The sequence below is a fragment of the Mandrillus leucophaeus genome, unplaced genomic scaffold (genome assembly GCF_000951045.1).
Source record: "Mandrillus leucophaeus isolate KB7577 unplaced genomic scaffold, Mleu.le_1.0 Scaffold36, whole genome shotgun sequence".
Classification (NCBI taxonomy): Eukaryota; Metazoa; Chordata; class Mammalia; order Primates; family Cercopithecidae; genus Mandrillus; species Mandrillus leucophaeus.
The window spans coordinates 6880073-6898576 of NW_012103809.1; the positions used below are offsets into that span (position 1 = coordinate 6880073).

The 18504-nt window shown below is 46.2% G+C and overlaps 2 protein-coding genes across 2 annotated transcripts in view; one reads left to right on the forward strand and one right to left on the reverse strand.

The window, feature by feature from the left end:
- The first annotated feature begins 8401 nt into the window (after positions 1-8401).
- Positions 8402-18504, forward strand: part of LOC105546469 — a 17201-nt gene continuing 7098 nt past the window's right edge. Inside the window, exons 1-2 of the mRNA XM_011989666.1 lie at positions 8402-8647; positions 13642-13703. Of these exons, the coding sequence (XP_011845056.1) occupies positions 8509-8647; positions 13642-13703 (201 nt within the window). The 5' untranslated portion in view covers positions 8402-8508. The remainder of the gene's footprint in view (positions 8648-13641; positions 13704-18504) is intronic.
- The window catches only part of LOC105546468, a 23015-nt gene continuing 20838 nt past the window's right edge, over positions 16328-18504 (reverse strand). Inside the window, 3 exon segments of the mRNA XM_011989665.1 lie at positions 16328-16524; positions 16663-16676; positions 16809-16919. Coding sequence (XP_011845055.1) covers positions 16328-16524; positions 16663-16676; positions 16809-16919 — 322 coding nt within the window.

Below are 18504 nucleotides of genomic sequence, written 5' to 3' on the forward strand. Positions count from 1 at the left end.
GCTCTGTTGCCCAGGCTGGAGTGCAGTGGCCGGATCTCAGCTCACTGCAAGCCCCGCCTCCTGGGTTCACACCATTCTCCTGCCTCAGCCTCCCGAGTGGGCCTCTTCCTTTTTATATATTCAGCTTCTCCCTCTACCCCCTGCCATCTAATCTGTATTCTTTCCATTAAACATGCCCCATTTTCTTCCATTAAAAAATAAAATTTGGGCCAAGTGCGGTGGCTCATGCCTGTAATCCCAGCACTTTGGGAGGCTGAGGTTGGGTGGATCACCTGAGGTCAGGAGTTCGAGACCAGCCTGGCCAACATGGCAAAACCCCCATCTCTACTAAAAATACAAAAATTAGCTGGTGTGGTGGCACGTCCCTGTAATCCCAGCTACTCGGGAGGCTGAGGCAGGAGAATCACTTGAACCTGGGAGGTGGAGGTTATAGTGAGCCGAGATGGTGCCACTGCACTCCAGCCTGGGACACAGAGTGAACCCTCGTCTGAGATAAAAATACAATACAATTTGGCCAGGTGTGGTGCTTATAGCAGTAATCCCAGCACTTTGGGAGGCCAAGGCAGGAGGACAGCTTGAACCCAGGAGTTTGAGACTGGCCTGGGCAGCATAGAAAGACCCCATCTCTACCAAAAATTAAAAATTAGCTAGACATGGTGATGCATGCCTATAGTCCCAGCTGCTCAGGAGGCTGAGGTGAGAGGATCACTTGAGCCCGGGAGGTTGAGGCTGCAGTGAACCAAGGTGGTGCCACTGCACTCCAGCTTGGGTGACCATGTGAGGCCCCATCTCTGAAAAAAAAAAAAAACAATAAAATAAATAAAATAAAATTCCACCACAGCCTCCTTCACTTCTACTTCTCTCACCCCTTTCAAAGCCAGGCTTCGTGGCCGAGTCCTTCACCTTCGGTGCATCCATTTTCCCACCCCTGTCCTCAGCCCTCTCCAATCTTGTTTCTCTTCCTGCCACCCCACTGAAGGGGCTCTAGTAACAGCCTCCATGGTGCTAAACCCAGTGGGCATTTTTTTTCAGGCCTCATCTAACCTTACAGCAGCTCTCAGCACTCTTTGTGGGCCATACCTATTGTCTTACTGTTAACGAAAAGATTGACACACAGGTCAAAGCACATAGCACTTATTTGGGAGACAAAGAATGGCAGTTGGGGTCCACCGGATCAGGGCAGCCCTGAAGAGTGCCCCATAAAGCTGGCTGCAGGAGAGAATTTTTAAAATAGAGGATTGTCACAAAAAGTTATCTTCAGAAGTAGTTCATTGGCCAGGCAGAAATCCTAAATCACAAAGCCGTTGTGATTGGTTAGTTAATGAGGGTACTCTCAGCTGAGGTGCTGAAGGCCAGCAGATGCTGACTTCAGTTGTTTCACCGAGTCTACTGGAACATCCCCTGGTTTGACCTTCAGCAGGTGTGAGTGTGATCCTCTTCGACTCCACTTCAGAAAGCCTTAGCATTAGTAACTATATTTTCTTTCCCATTACATTGCTTCCATGATATGACATTTTAGTCCTTATGCTATCTCCAAGAACTGCCCCTCCCCAGAATCCATGGCAAGTTCATCCTCCTTAGTCCATGCATTAGATACTGGAATTCTGCAAGGTTCCATCCTAAGCCCTCTCCTCTTCCCATTCTCTACTCTGTCCATACTCATGGCTTCAAATATTGTCTATATTGCAGACTAGTCTCAGATTTCTATCACTGGCCTAGTCCTCTCCTCTCCACCGAGCTAAACGTATCCTGCTGCCTACATGACAGCTTCATTCACATGTCTCAGGAGCATTCTGATATAACAGATCCAAACTCAAATTCATTATTTTCTTCTACTCTTCCTTCACAAATGCCCTGGTTCTTTTGCAGTGCCCCTGCCTCAGTGAACAGCATTCCCATCCATCTAGTCGCAATAGTTAGAAAACCTAAGGAGATATCCTGTACACCTGCTTCTTCCTGTCCATTCATGTATGCTGTGGCTACATGACTTCCTAAGAGCTTGCACATCACCGCCACGGCCTCGCCCAAGCCTCCACCATCTCTTACCAGGTGTGCCAAGCCTCCCGAAGCCTCTCCTCAGGTTGCCTCTTGCTTCCTCCAATCCCTTCTCTGTATAACAACCAGCATGATCTTTTTCCACTGTAAGTCTGATCATTTCATTCACTCCTCCCCTCCCACACCCTAAAACTTAAACTTTTCAGCGGTTTCACATTGCTCCTAGAAAAAGAAGATCAAAGTCCTAGAAGCAGCTGTATTAGGCCATTCCCACACTGCTGTGAAGAAATACCTGAGACTGGGTAGTTTATAAAGAAAAGAGGTTTAATTGGCTCACAGTTCTGCAGGCTGTACAGGAAGCATGATGCTGGCATCTGCTTCTGGTGAGGCCTCAGGAAGCTTCCAGTCATGGTGGAAAACAAAGGGAAAGCAAGGTGTCTTACATTGGAGGAGCAGAAGCAAGGGGGAAGGGTCTACACACCTTTAAACAACCAGATCTCGCGAGAATGCACTCACTCTCACCAGAACAGCACCAAGGGGTTGGTGCTAAACTGTTCATGAAAAACTACCCCCCATGATCCAATCACCTCCCACTAGGCTCCACCTCCAACACTGGGGATTACAATTCAACATGTGATTTGGGTGGGGACACAGATCCAAATCACACCCACAGCATCTGGCCCCTGCCCTCCTTCCCACCAACCTTCTCTCCTTCCTCTCTGCCCAGAGAGAGCATCCTTCTTCCATCCCTGAGCTCTGGGCACAGTGTCGCTTCCTCCTGGAAGCCTTTCCTGACCTTCTGATTTGGTCAGATCCAGAGATCCCTGCACCAAGTACCTCACCATGGAAGCCCTTACTCCGGCTACATTTTACACTCATTTCTGTGACTGTTTGATTAATGGCTACCCCCCATCCTCTTCCAATCTTCTCTGTTCCAGAAGGGCAGGGACTGGTTTTGCTCATCACTGTACCCTGGTACCTAATATAGAACCTGACACAGCACTGGCACTAATAAGTAACTTGCTAAATGAATGAATGGGTTTACATTTGAATGTAGCTGAGTCTGTGGCACCCATTTCTAAAACAAGTCTTGACAGGAATGAGATAGAGCAAGAGTGATGACATAATTCTAGGAACTCGAGAGGGGAGGACTCCAGGGAGTAGAGTCAAGGCAGAACCACAGACACTTTATCTCCTTCACAGTTTTGCCTTGTGCCCAGCCAGCCCCACTTCCGTGTGGCTGCTGAATGGTTTTTGTCTGACTCAGCTCTTGATGGCCAACTGAGATGCTGCAAGAATGAACAGTGCCTTCCACATGGGCAGTGAAAGTCTAAGTCATGCCCAACTTGCTTGTTGTTTTGAGGATATTTTATTACACGCCAGTCCTTGGAAACTGCCGATCCAGTTTTGCCTCGCACATTGTAATCACCGATGTGCACCTCTGGGCTGTGAGCACCTTAAGAACGTGCCTGGCCTCCAGGTGGCCCCTGGTTCATGTTGGGTAGATTGGCGGATGAAAGACTTAGGAAAACAAAAATTGGAATTCTTATCATTTGATGATCTCATCCAGCGTCTCAAACTCAGAGGCCCTCGGGGGTCCAGGAATGATCTGAAAAAAAAAAAAAAAAAAGCAGGACAGATGTGAGCATGCTCACCTGTACTATCTAAGTGAGGCCTGGGGAGTGGGCTAATTAGATCACACACACTCTGTCTAAAGGCATTCAGGCTCAAAAAAAGTGAAACCAGCTGGGCTCAGTGGCTTATGCCTGGAATCCCAGCACTTTGGGAGGCCGAGGTGGGTGGATCACTTGAGGTCAGGAGTTTGAGACCAGCCTGGCCAACATGGCAAAACCCCATGTCTACTAAAAATAGAAAAAATTAGCTGGGCATGGTGGCACACACCTGTAATCCCAGCTACTCAGGAGGCTGAGGCAGGAGAATCCCTTGAACCCAAGAGGTGGAGGTTGCAGTGAGCTGAGATTGCACCACTGCACTCCAGCGTGGGCAACAGGGCAAGACTCCGCCTCAAAAAAAGAGAAAAAAAGTGTAACCTCTGAGCATGCCAAAGAGAACTGATAGAGTCAAATCCAGTGCACCAGACATCAGTTTGCAACCTCTGACTTAAAGTACCGTGGTTATGGCAGACAAAATATTGACTACCCTTCCACAAGACGTCCACATCCTCATCCCCAAATCTATGACTATGTAACCTTCCAGGGCAAAGGAGACTTTGCAACTGGAATTCAGTTAAAAACCTTGAGATAAAGATTAAATGAATGAACATATGTACAGTGCTTGGAAGCACACCTTTACATTATAGGCATTAAATCAGCCTTAGCTTATTAAATTAGTATTTATTATTTGCAGAGAAAAGAACATAGGCCTAGCAGGATCTGATACCTTGTCCGAGGTAAATAGGTTCAGAGCAGAGACAGGACTAGAACCCAAACCTTCCAGCTCCTGAGCTACTTAGTGCTTTGTCATTACAATGCCACCATATCATTTTCTTCCCAAATCTCATTTTCAAGGTCAAACTAACTATAGCACAGGCCCTTCTGGCGCGCTCAGCTGCGTTTTATAGCGATGATTAGTCTTGATGTTCTCAGTCGCTTTCCAGAGAAATAAAACATAAACAGAGGACCTCATTTGAAATTATGGGTGTTTGACTATAAAGCAGCCTAGTTAATAACAGAATTTTCTCGGATCAGAGTCTAGTCACTCAGTTTCACCCCCTCCAAATATGACCACCCCTTTAAAAAAAAAAAAAAAGGGCCACTACAGAGCCAGTTGTCATGTTCAGTGATGAGATCAATGGGATGGCACCGTCAAAGCTGATGAGGAAACAGTGTAGTCTGCAGACACTTTGCATAAGACTCTGAAACACTGGCCTGACCTCCAAGATGTAGGCGCCACCCGCATTTACAAGGCTTTCTCGAAACATAGTGCCCCCAAAACTTAGCTCGACTTAAAGCCTGGGTATTACCAAACCATTCCATAAAAGTGGCTCCCATCCCTTATAAAAGCAGCAAGTATTTTTAGGGAAAATAAACTGGCAGGTGAGAAAGAGCTGTTAAGATCTTTCAACGTGGAGTCGGTAAGCTGCATTCCAGACCTCTGACACCGGCTCACTCAGTTGTATAATCACCATTTTCCTCCTGCAGCATGAGAATGCTATTTTAGAAAGGACTCAAACGATGCTGCGTCCAAATTTAGACCCTCTAATATTGTGAATTTCCAAATACACAGCTGGCCCTTGTCAATGGGGATGAAAAATGTCTTAATGGGATTGCAAAGAAAAAAAACAAACTTTGGGTGCAGCGGCTCACGCCTGTAATCCCAACACTTTGGAAGGCTGAAGCAGGTGGATCACCTGAAGTCAGGAGTTCAAGACCAGCCTGGCCAACATGGTGAAACCCTGTCTGTACTAAAAATACAAAAAATTAGCGTAGGGCATGGTGGCGCGCACCTGTAATCCCAGCTACTCAGGAGGCTGAGGCAGGAGAATCACTTGAACCTGGGAGGCAGAGGTTGCAGTGAGCTGAGATCACACCACTGCACTCCAGCCTGGGTAACAAAAGCTAAACTCCATCTCAAAAAAAGGAAAAAAAACAACTTTTTTCACTCTACTCTCACACTTAGCACACTTGCGTGACCCCACACACTTCTGTGTGACGCAGTTCCCCATACACCAAGCAATTCTCCAGCAGACACGAACTGGGCGTCCTGTAATTCCATTTGATTCTGTCCCTTTCTACTGGGATAGCGTCAGATCACACAGGTTAAGGACTCAGTCCCACAGAACTGCCCCCCACTTCAGATGCCAATACCAAGTCGCAGGTTGTCACCGATACTTACGACCCACTAGCTGTAAATTGGGATTCTCACAACTCCCTCTTTGTGTTTAAATAATTTGCTAAGACTACTCACACAGAACTCAGGGAAACACTTACTTTACCAGTTCCTTACAGAGGTTACAGATGAACAGCCAGATGAAGAGATGGATGGGCCAAGGTATTGGGGGACAGAGGCAGAGCTTCTGTGCACTGTCCAGGTGCCACCCTCTCAGCAGTGGCCCCCAGCCCTGTGGTCAGCCACCAGGAAGCTCATCTAATCTTGTGGTTCAAGAATTTCCATAGAACTTCACCTCCAGCCCCCTACCCTCCCGCTTCCCAGCTGAAAGCTCCACGCCTCTAACCATGTAGTCTTTCTAGTAGCCAGCCCCATCCTAAGTCACCTAATTGGCACAAACTCTGGTGTGATCCAAAGGGACTCATTCCAAGTAACAAAATACACTCCTGACACTCCGGAAATTCCAAGCGTTTTAGGTGCTCTGTGATAGGAACTGGGTCAAAAACAAATGTTTTATATTATGCCATGGGGATATTTTGAAAAGGAATAATAAATATGAAAATGTTCTTATACTCTTAAAAACACTTTGGAATGCAATTTCCAACAGTTTCAGGGTACTGTAGGTTTGACAGGCAGGTATATGACCAAAAATCCTTTCTCTGATATTGTATTAGGCCATTCTTGCACTACTATAAAGGAATACTTCAGACTGGGTAATTTATAAAGAAAAGAGGTTTAATTGGCTCATGGTTCTGCAGGCTATCCAGGCAGCATGGCCCTGGCATTTGCTTGACTTCTAGGGAAGCCTCAGGAAGCTTCCAATCATGGAGGAAGGTGAAGGAGAGGAAGGCACATCACATGGCAAAAGCAGGAGCAAGAGAGAGAGTGGGCAGGGAGTTGCCACACGCTTTTTGTTGTTGTTGTTGTTGTTGTTGTTGAGACAGTCTCACTTTGTCGCCCAGGCAGGAGTGCAGTGGCTTGATGTCGACTCACTGTAACCTCCACCTCCCAGGTTCCAGCACTTCTCCTGCCTCAGCCTCCCAAGTAGCTGGGATTACAGGCATGTGCCACCATGCCCGGCTAATTTTTGTGTTTTTAACAGAGACAGGGTTTCGCCACAAAGTTTTAAATGACCAGATATTGCAAGAACTCCCTGTCAAGAAGACAGAACCAAGCCATGAGGGCTCCCCATCCAAGCGCCTTACACCAGGCCTCACCCCAAGCAATGGGGATTACCCATTCAACATGAGAAAAATATCCAAACTATATGAGACATTGAAGCCCATTCCCTATATAGGATATGTGGTAGTGACACGGGAATGTCACAGAAGCAATTGATTCTGGCCTAATGCAATAAAGAAAAACACAAATGACAACAAGCTTTGAATCAAAAATATAGTCCTTTCTGGGAGATTGAGTCTAGGACTCCCTTGAATACCAAAATCCAAGGATGCTCAAGCCCCTTGTATGAAATGGCTTAGTATTTGCAAAAAAACTACGCATATCCTCCCATATCCTTTAAATCATCTCTAAATTACTTATATCTAATACAAGATAAATGCTATATCAGTAATTATTACACTATTGTTTTTGTTTGTATTTTTTAAATATTTTCCATCTGCAGTTGGTAGAACCGAAGAATGTGGAATTCATGGATACAGAGAACCAACTGTAGTTATGTTTGGAGACTTCACTGACTTATATTTTCACTCTAGGATCTCTCTTCAGATTTTAAGATGTGAACATCTTGCCAACTACGGACACCAGTTTCTAATACCCAGGGAGGAACTGCAACTTCCGTAACTAGGAGAGCATCCTCTCTATCCCTTAGATCCCAGTAGAGGAGTCTGAGAAGCCTAAAATTTCCTCTACAATGATTCAGTCTCTCACACACCTCATCCCAGTGGGTGACATGGAATGCTGGATAACTGCAGCGTTGTTAAATAATTACCAAAACTTCAAAGGTACTCTGTTCCTGCTCAGGCTCCTGAGTCCGTGTCAGTCATTCCTGGGACCTAATGCAGGCATTCCCCCCTCGGATGCCATGCCCGTTGCCTGGCTAATTCTGTCACTACGTGCCATCCACTGCCTGTCCCTGCCTCCACGCATTGCATCATTGCAGGCTCGTGCCCTGGCTATGATGCTTCACTTACGGTGGCTAAATTTCATGCCTGGCCACAGGAGTGTCATTTCTGTGCCTTTGCCACTCATGTCCTCTAAGGCTCTGGAATAAGAGGAGCAGGAACAAAAGAAGAGCAGCCGTTGTTCTCTGCAGACAGACACACTCTCTCACATGTCCCCGGGGCCACAGGCCTCTTTATGTTCTAACTGAGTCTGCACAGAAGAGGCACAAGACAGGCTTTAGCCTCAAGGGAGGGAGAGGCAAGAGGCCACAGTCCCCAAGTTAGGAGGCCACAAGGAAAGAAAAGGACTTCTGTGAAGATAAGAGTCCCGTCTAAGTTGCAGTCCACTTGCCTGGGGCCACTGGAGGAGACGGGGCTGGGGAGGGGCCGCTGCAGGGAGGAGGGCGGGGGTCAGCGGCTGTGACATGACGCACGTGCCTCTCCTGGGCTTGAAATTGAGGAACTGAGGAGGCGGTGGTGGCGAGAGTCAGTCTTTCAGAGCACAGGATGGAACAAGAACTCCAGCCACTGACTCTGTCTCATGTATCTGCAAGGGCCGAGGAGATTAATGACCCAAGGAGGCTATGATATGGTCCAAAAACTTTTCCTGGATTTTTTCCGTAGGCGGCTGAGCCAGAGGCCAACTGCGGAAGAACTGGAACAGAGGAACATTTTGAAACGTAAGTGACTAACTAAGCCCATGGCAATCCCTGATGTTTTGTGGCGGCTTTTGTTATTATTTAATGGTAGGCCACGAGGTTTCTACCTTGCGCCTGTGCGGAAAGCACTGCAAACCTTTCTAACGGTTGAGGCTTCCTCCGTGTGTGTTAGAACACCAAAGACGACCTCCCCAAAGAGAAGGCAAATTTTATTCCACTTTAGAAGCTCACAGGCGGCAGGCAGAGCCTTCCTTTTAGTGAATTGTGAAGTCAGAGAGAAGCTGAAAAATTAGAGTGAGACCACTTATTATTTAATGATTTTTGAGAGTAGGGTCACCTTTAAACCAAAATTGGCTTGAAAATGGAGACTGTGATATGGGCGGCTAATGGCCATTTGAACTGAGACTAGAAAGCATGACTTTGCATTGCAGCTGGCTGCTGTTGATAAAAATCCCTCATCCCTTTGAACGTTAAATTTAAAGACTAAGAAAGCATTTCCAAGCGAAGTGCTTCATGTCTGTCTCTCAGGATTCCCACAGCTGGTCCCGGGCATGCCTGTCTGATGGTCTCATTCGAGGAAAACTGCCTTTCACCATTGCTGCAGACAGAAAAATATAAATGAGCCCCTTGTTTGGTTTCAGACACAGAGACATTTGAATATGTACAGAGGATCCACTTGGTGCTTTAAAAAAAAAAAAAAAGGATACAAAATACTAAAACAGATCAAGCATTTGATGGACACCAGTATGCGTCAGTTTAGTGGTGGATATTAAATAACTTAAAAATCAAACCATTCCATTCAGTCATTGCTACCATTCTCACCAACATTGCCTCAAGATAGTGAACAAATATTTCTGGCTTAATTCATGACCCTGTTCCCCCTACCGCACGACACACTTCTAATTTCTCTCCAGAAAAGAAAGATATATACTATGCAGAGTTTTCTAGAAATGCTGTGGTATACAGACTGACTCCTCGCCTCCCCCAGCTCCCCCGCCCCCCGTGCCCAGTAAATCACATGCAACCGCAGTGTGAGTTTGCCGGGAATTTCCACTGTAACCACACTAAAATATTCTCGACTTTACCTTTCTACCGTGCTCACTGTGGCCTTGTGACTTGCTCGGTATTTCGTAGTCTGCTGATGGTCGGTGCTGAGTTCCGCTCTGATGGGGAGGCCTGTTGCCTACAGCACCCACCCCCACCCGACGCCCCTGCATGTCCGTTTATGTCAACCCTGCCTTTATCAACATCTTGCCTCCCATCCCCATGCCCGCCACCACTTCCTCAACTCTCAGTGGAAGTTATTTTCAGGACTGGGCCTTCCTCGGTCCTCGGGGAACCCTAAGCATTGCCTAGGTCTCTAGGAATGTGCGTTTATTTTTTTTCTGCCCAAGGGGTATCCTTCAAAGTTTCCAAGCTTAGTATTCTATAGAATGAATTTAGAGCTTTTTCAAAGGATTTCCAAGGTCAGGGAAGCATTTGGCCCGTATGATGTCTTCCTTTCTGCCCCAATCTGGTACCTGAGCGATTTTTAACTTTCCGTTGTTGGAGAGAAAGATAAACAGCCAGGTGAGCCGGTACAACTTACTCACAGCCCCCTGCTGTACTTGTGGCCTCTGACCTGAGGCCTAAACTCAAAGAAGCTAAAAGCCTCCGGGGATTATTTAGGTTTCAGAAAATAGTGCTCATCACACCGGGAATACGGTTTCTGCAAAGAGATCTAAAATCCCCTAGCTCAGCTCTGGGTTCTCTCAAAGGCATCAGATCCCCTCTGTGGCTTGTCCAGATCCCTGGGAGACCACAGGTCCTTTGAGCTTGGGTTTTCACCGCCATCAAGCAGGGAACTTAGATTCAGGGAACCAAAAAGGAGTTGTGAAAGATTGTTCCCATGGTTCTCTTTTATTCTCTTCCCTAATCCCTCTTGTCCCGGCCACCTAGTTGCAAGTTAAAGAACTACTTGACCAATTCAAACAGATGGATCATTTCAGAGTTTTGAAACTTTTCAGAAATCAACTGTTTTCCCATAGGTTCTTATTTTTCCCTGTATTCTGGAACTATGTTCTCCTAAATATTTTTTTAAATTTAATCTATCGCGATTGTTAAACAAACAAACAAAAATGTCTAGTCACATAAGAAAACATCCTTCAACAGTTTGTTTTAAAACTGATTTTCTGAGCTTTCAGCCATTTGAGGAACTGCTCGGTGTTGGGTGGTGGGGAACAGGGCACAGAGATGCCAGGCTCAGCCCTGGAGCTTTGAGAGCCTTGGACTGGTTTCCAGCCTCACCCTGCCTGGCCTTGGGAGCAGCCCCTGTTCTGTCCAGCAGCCAGTGAGGCCCTGTGCACCTCTGAGCACATAATGAACCCTCTGATGGTGGCAGCTGTAATGATGACATCGTAGGCCTTTCCTGGCCTGTCTTCCCAGTTGCCTAATGGGGTTGTCTTGGTACCTTCTGCCTGAAAATTCATGAACCTGAGTTGGTCAACGGCTTTGAACTAAAGGTATCGATTCCATAGGCGGTAGCTTGTGGCCCCACCCCCAAGAGTGACCTAAGAAATGCACATAGGAGATGAAGGGCTCCATGCTCGGTCAGCTGTGTCACAGGATGCCTGCTTTCACAGCTCCGAAGGGGCCTGTAGGATCAGAAGTCTGAGGCTAGTAATGAGGAGTAGAGCTGGCCCCAAGCAAAACATGACCACAGGAAAAAGCCTCTCGGTGTAACCACTGAGCCAGGTAGGGTGTGACCAGCCACTTAACACCCCTGGGCCTTCAGATCCTCAGTTATAAACCAGTGGTGGTAGATGAGGTGGTCACTAGGCCCCTCATGGCCCTAGTATTCTGTGCCTCTGTAAATTTTCACCGTGTGCCCTCTAGCTGTCCCCAGTGACCCAACATCCAGACCACCTTTCCTTCCATCCGTTCTCCCACCTGAGACATCTCCAAATGGGAGTTCCCTCCTTCTGGTTCTTGCTGTCTGTCTCCCCATTTGTCTCTGCTAGATTAATTCATACTAAGATATTAATGGCTGACCGGTTTAATAGGTTTTATCCCACTGAAATTTGCATTTGTACAAATGTCACTGTCTGGGGGCTCCCTGCTTCCCGGTTTTGCTGTCTGCCCCCCAGTTTATCTCTGCTAGATTAATTCATACTGAGCTATTAATGGCTGACTAGTTTAATGGGCTTTTATTCAAGAGAAATTTGCATTAAAAAAAAAAAAAAACCACTCCGGGTGGGAGATAAGATCTCTAATCCAAAGGAAGCACACTCATGGTGATGGTTTCAGGCACTGTAGGGTAGGCTGGAGCAGGGACCTCTGGTGACCTCAGCCCACAGCAAGATGTGGCTGTTTCTTGTGCTGCCTTTCTACAAAGCCTTATGCCCACAGGCAGTCGGGGGGCCAAATCAGGCCCGTGGGGGTGGCCCTCAAGGGCCTGAGTTCTGCTCTGACCTCACACCACTTGTGCTAGTGGGAGGTATAGTCACCTTCAGTGTAAAGGTGACACAGTTATCAGATGGTCCTCACCCCTTTCTAGGCACAGGGGGTTTCCTTCCTTTAAAGACTTGTCCCATATGAAGACAAAAAGCAACCATATCTGAATTGCATGTGTGCACCAATACAACAAACTAATGAAGTTACCAAAATATAATTCAACAACTGTGATTTTCAAAATGAGCCAACTAGTGTCCCAGGCAGTCATGATGCACCCTATGCCAAAAATCAACGTGTTTCCTTTTACTAACACCATTTGAAATGTAACAGCTGAGAATCACAGGCCTTCTTTGATACAAGCTGACTTCCATAGTTTTTCCAAGTCCAACAATGCTACGCTGATGTCTGTGCTTCCATAGATACCAAGGAATTCTTCCAAGGTTCAGAAGGGAAATGCTGTACCCTAGGTCATCTAGTTAGCTTAAAAGGAGAAATAAGCCCAGATTCTCTGCCCTTCAAATATCTGCCCCCTTCCCCAGACTCTCTTATATATACAGCTCTTTAAAAATCTGAGTAAATCACCCATGTATTAAGCCAAGAGCTTTTAGGCTCTGCAGTCTACTCTTCTGAGCCACTCCTAAAAAGTCTACATGCAGGCAATTGTATCCCACACTCTGGCCTCACCCATGCTCTGTGGACTTCTTGGAAGATTCAAAGAATCGATGGAATCAGGGCTTGTGAAAGGTGAGCGTTTTGAAATTCCTCCTGCCTTGTCTTGTTCCTGCAGCAGGTTGAGGTCGGTCTTCTGCTCTCTCTACCCCCACAGGGCACCAGACACAAGGACTACATCACAATGAGCCTCCTTCAGTGTTTGGGAGGCTCCATAGAGAATGAGAGAGCCCCAGTCTTATCCAAAGAAAGGATCCTCACATCTCCCCAAATGCCTGTGTCCCTGCGTCAACATTCCCACCCACCTCCTTGCGCTGTGCGGTGGTTTGCACCTGTAATCCCAGCACTCTGAGAGGCCAAGGCAGGAGGATCGCTTGATGCCGGGAGTTCAAGACCGGCCTGAACAACATAATGAGACCCCCATCTCAATAAAAATTTTTTTAAATTAGTCAGGTGTGGTGGCGTGCATGTGAAGTCCTAGCTACTCGGGAGGCTGAGGTAGGAGAATCACTTGAGCCCAGGAGTTCCAGGCTACAGTAAGCTGTGATTGTGCCACTGCACTTTAGCCTGGGAGACAGAATGAGACCCTGTCAAAAAAATTAAATAAATAAAAACCTACCCTCCTTGTAGCCATGTTTCTCAACCCCAGCATCTCTGCCTGGAGACCTGAAACCCCATGTGATGTAAAGAAGGCAGAATGATAAGGTCGACCTGCTCAGTAGCAATTTGAAATAACGCAGGTAGTTTGGAAAGCAATCCCCATAAGGAGAAGGACAGCTGGGGGAGGGGACAGGAGCTCTCTCTTCCCTTTTTCAAACTGAAATGCTTGGCCTAGAGCCTGCCAAGGTCCAGAGGATGCACCTGTACACAACACTGTTTACTGAAATAAAAAACATCTTAAATATTTCTTTCAGCTCGGAATGAACAAGAGGAACAGGAGGAGAAGAGAGAGATCAAGAGGAGGCTAACCCGAAAGGTAGGTGGTTCTCCATGCCAAGAGCTGGGACAGGCGAGGGTGGGCTGCCCGCCACACCTCTGCTGGCCTCAGTGGCCTCACCGCTGCCTGATTCCTCTCCTCCTGTGTCAGAGAGCGCCACTCTCTTACTCTGTAAGACCTCTCCTCTCAGTTTCATGACCCTCAGTCCTTTGAGCTGGTGACATTCAATGTTGTTTAATTTTGTGACACCCACCTACTCCCAAATAACTTGATGGCTATTGTGTTATATTTTTGATCACACTAAATGTTTTGTTTTTAAAAATTCACTATAATCCCATTAAGCAATGGGAAATTCATAATCCAAATCAGTAGTTCAAAGGCCAGGTTCAGTGGTTTATGTCTATAAACCCAGCACTTTGGGTGGCCAAGGTGAGTGGATAGCTTGAAGCCAGGAGTTCGAGACCAGCCTGGGCAACATGGTGAAATGCTGTCTTTGCCAAAGTAAATATACAAAAACTAGTTGGGCGTGGTGATGGGGACCTGTAGTCCCAGATACATCGGAGTCTGAGATTGGATAATTGCTTGAGCCCAGGAAGGCAGAGGTTGCAGTTAGCCGAGATCACACCGCTGCACTCCAGCCTGGGCAACAAAGCAAGACTGTCTCAAAATAAAAGAAAAATTACTAGTTCAAATATTACACAATTATTTGCTATGACCCTGGGAAAGTATAGACTTTTTTTTTTTTTTTTTTTTGCTTCCCTGACACTATTCTTTCCCTAGGAATTAAGAACTATGCAACTTTATTAGGCTAAATTATGAAAGTGCTGACAAATTTAAAGCAGATGTTTGAGAAGCACATAGATAAAAGTCATAAAACTGGAATTTTAATATATTCTTAACCCCAAAAATAGATGGTTTGGCAATGCACTGTAGCCTCGCATGCATCTCATTCCACATGAGTGTCCTCTTTAACAACAAACGCATTGTTAAGGCTATTCTTGGATGATGCTGAAAAGTGTAATTAATTGATGACATGCAAGATATAATACTACCTTCTGTCTGACGAAGTCAAAGTGTTTTTAATCAGCCTCCTACAGTGACCATCTTGAGAGAAAGATACTCATATCTTAGCGACAGTTAAGAGGTCCATTAACATTCATTGTAAAAAGGTTTATTACTGGATTTTTCTCTCCAGAAATATCACACAAAGGAAGAAATTCAGAGATCCTGAAATATCATACCAATTATTAAGGAGATGGTTTGTATTTCTCAACACTTTCTCTCCCTGCGAGCATCCCAGATACCTGGTGACAAGCCAAATGCCAACCCAATTAACAAGAGCAGGATAAACAAGTGCCTGAATGGTCAGACGACTGGCTGGCGTCACCCTGGTGGAGACTAGAGCAAGAGCTAAGTGATTTCACCAGCCAGTCGCTGTCCTACCCGTCAAGGTTGGACCCTTTACATCCTTACGCCCACCCACTCTTTGGATGCAGGGTGCAGTTTTTCCTGAGCTTGACTAGTGAGAAGAGCAGGGGAGATGCATTAGCTTTTTCTCATCGTGTCCTTGAAATGACAGGGGCTTGCAAAAAGACACTGTGATAAACCTTCATTTCTGATATGGAAAGGTCTAGAAACTTAGGGGAAAAAAAACCGTTTAAATCAGATTTTCATCAGATTTTTCGGAATTGGTTGCTGGATCCCCAAAATTCCCCCAATTTTAAAGGTTGCTTGCTAAAAGATGGTCATAGAGAAATACTTAGACATTTACTTAATTCCTATCTCTTAACAAAGTTGGTATGATTTTGTGGAGAACTTGACTAATGGCATGATTTGGCAATGAGTGAGTAAAGGGTCTTCCTTTCCACACCCATCTCCCTAGGGTGGGTAACACTAGGGATAGGGACCCCAAATAGTTCATAGGTTTTGCAAGTCTCCACAATCAAATAATTACCTCTTTGTTCCTGCTCACCTCTCCTTTCTTCTCCCCGGGAAATGGCCTTGGAATTTTAGCATTTACCCTCCCCTGGGACTGGCTGGGGGGCGTTAGAAATAATGAGCTTGAGGGGGATAACTGCTTCTGAGAGAGAGACTGGAAGAACAGAGGGGCAACTTCCACATCTGCTTTTGTGGGCAGAGATGTGGTGCCTTCCGGCAGGTAGGGAACCTACATCATCACTTCCTGGCCCTGTGTAGGTTCTTCTCTTGAGCATTTATCACACCAAGACCAGATGCCAGTGATGGTGGCTGCTTTACAGTGACTTGCCCTCAGCCCAAGAACTTCTTCAATAAAGTTCTATTTCATTGTAATGCACTAGTAAGAAAACTAAAAAATAAAACGTAGTAACTGAGGCTGATAGCAACAGATCAGTCATTTTCTTTGACCAAATTGAGACTAATATAAAAATTACATGCTTTGCCTTTTAAAAAACATGCCTGCGGCCAGGCACAGTGGCTCATGCCTGTAATCCCAGCACTTTGGGAGGCCGAGGCGGGCCTGACTTTGGCTGCAAAGATTATTTTTGCAGCATTCAAGGAAGCACTTCAGGTTCCAGATGCCCCAAGGGCTGCAGCCAGCACCAGGCCAAAGGTGGATCTTCTGAGCCCTTCGTGCTCTGGGGCATAACCCCGTGCACACGGAGGAGTGTCCTGGTGGCCGTTTGTTAGTGCTGGGGTCCTTGCACCAACTGTGGCTCTCAGAGGCAGCAGCCAGCTGCATCCTCACTCATTCCCTCTGAGCACTTGGGCACAGTGCCATCTTGATTTGGAAAGGCGGTGTCCAAGGCCCCACGATTTTCAGGCACAAGAAACAGCCCCTGACCGGCAGCGTTTATGCTTAGTCTTCAGTTCACTCCAGACTCTGCCACAGATAGGATATTAGTAAAATCCAGGTCATAATTTCCAGGAAGAGAAATTTGAAAGTCAGGGCTTAACAATTTTTCTCACATCATGGCACACTTAGAAAATACCACTTTGGGCCAGGCTCGGTGGCTCACACCTGTAATCCCCGCACTTTGGGAGGCTGAGAACGGCAGATCATTTGAGATCAGGAGTTCGAGACCAGCTTGGGCAATATGGTGAACCCTATCTCTATTAAAAATACAAAATTAGCTGGGCAATGTGGTGCATACCTGTAATCCCAGCTACTTGGAGGCTGAGGCAGGAGAATTACTTGAACCCAAGAGGTGGAGGTTGCAGTGAGCCAAGCTCATTGCACCATTGAACTCCAGCCTGGGCAACAGAGTGAGCCTCCATCTAAAAAAAGAAAAATGAAGAAAAGAAAATAACACTTTGTCCAGCCCCTTGGGGTAAACCCAGCAAGTCCTGAGGAACACAGACAGGATTCTGAGTAGGAGTCTGTGTAGCTGGAGGAAATATGACAAATATTGCATGTCTTTATGTATTTTAATTATAGCACAAAATCTCCCTGCACTCACATTGTGGAGATCACATTTTGGAGCCAGGACGACCGCTGTTTTTGTTTACGGTGACCACAGCCATAACAGCCTGGGAAGCCTGTGGGTTCTCGCGACAGGCCCACACTGGTGCCAGAATGTTGTCCTGCCCAAGAAAGCCAAGGGAGGGCTACGTGCAGTCTAGGCAGGGGGGACGGCACCAGAGGCGGCTGAGCCCCTGATCCCCAGAGATTCCTGCCTTTGGCTGAGAGGGAGCTGCAGGCCTGCCTTGGCCCTGTCCGGGATCTGTCACCACTCTATTTGATACCTGCCAGCCATCCTCTAATTGTGCTCTGCCAGCATGGGAGCAAGTTGGAACATTCTCGCACCAGCCAAGGGTGTCTGGAAGCTGCCTGTTGCAGAGTTGAAACTGCCAGGGTGGTTTGGACTCCACTGTGTTTGTTTTATGGGCCTGAGTTGCAAGATTCTATGAGACAGTGTCTTCTAATAATAGAATTACACAGAGTTTAGGGCTTGGAGGGAAAATTGCTTTTAAGTAGCACTGGTTGAACATCAGTTGACAGCATCTTAAAGACAGCAATTGTGTTGCTCCAGGAGAAATAAACTTAGTGACAGGAAGAGATAATAGAAATGTCAGCCTTGTGTTGCTAAAGTAGAGGAAGGGGTCCTCATGGCTAATATCGGGAGATGGCAAAATACATATGAATCTTCCTTTTACTTGCCTCATCTCTCATTCCTGCAGTCCTTCATCAGGGACCATCCAAAGGGCTGGTCCTGAGTCGCCTTTGGCATAAATGTGGCCTTTTTCTGTACTTACTCAGCTCCGCATTTGTTGACTGACCTTCCCCTTGAACTTCTTGCAGAGGGCTGTCACCAACGTTTGGGCTGACCTCTTCAGCCAGCAGATTCCCATCCCACATACCCCGAGTTTGCATACCATTTTCACATACGCTTTTTTGCATCTAAAATACACACAAAATGTATTGCAAACCCATCTTGCAGAAGGCATTCAATGTGACACACAGATGTGGACTTGCAAATCCAAAATAAGACAGAATCATTGTAGAATATCCCTGTCACCTGGCGAGAGTAGGACAGATAAGAAGAAATCCACAACAGGAGCCCACAGCCAAACAGAAAGACAAGCTTCTAGTAACGACTGGGACTCAGCAATGTCATGAAGATAGAGACTGTTTACTATCGATTTGTATAGGTGTAAACACAGTATTGTGAATATGCTTTAGTCCTGATCTTTTTATATTCTATACTGAAATATACACAGGTAAAATGATATGATGCCTGCAATTTGTTTCAAAGAAATCCACATGTGAATGTAGTCAAGAGTCGATCATTGTTGAAGTTGGTGATAATACACCAAATTTATGATATTAGTCTCCTTCCTTCTTTTGAAAATTTACATAATA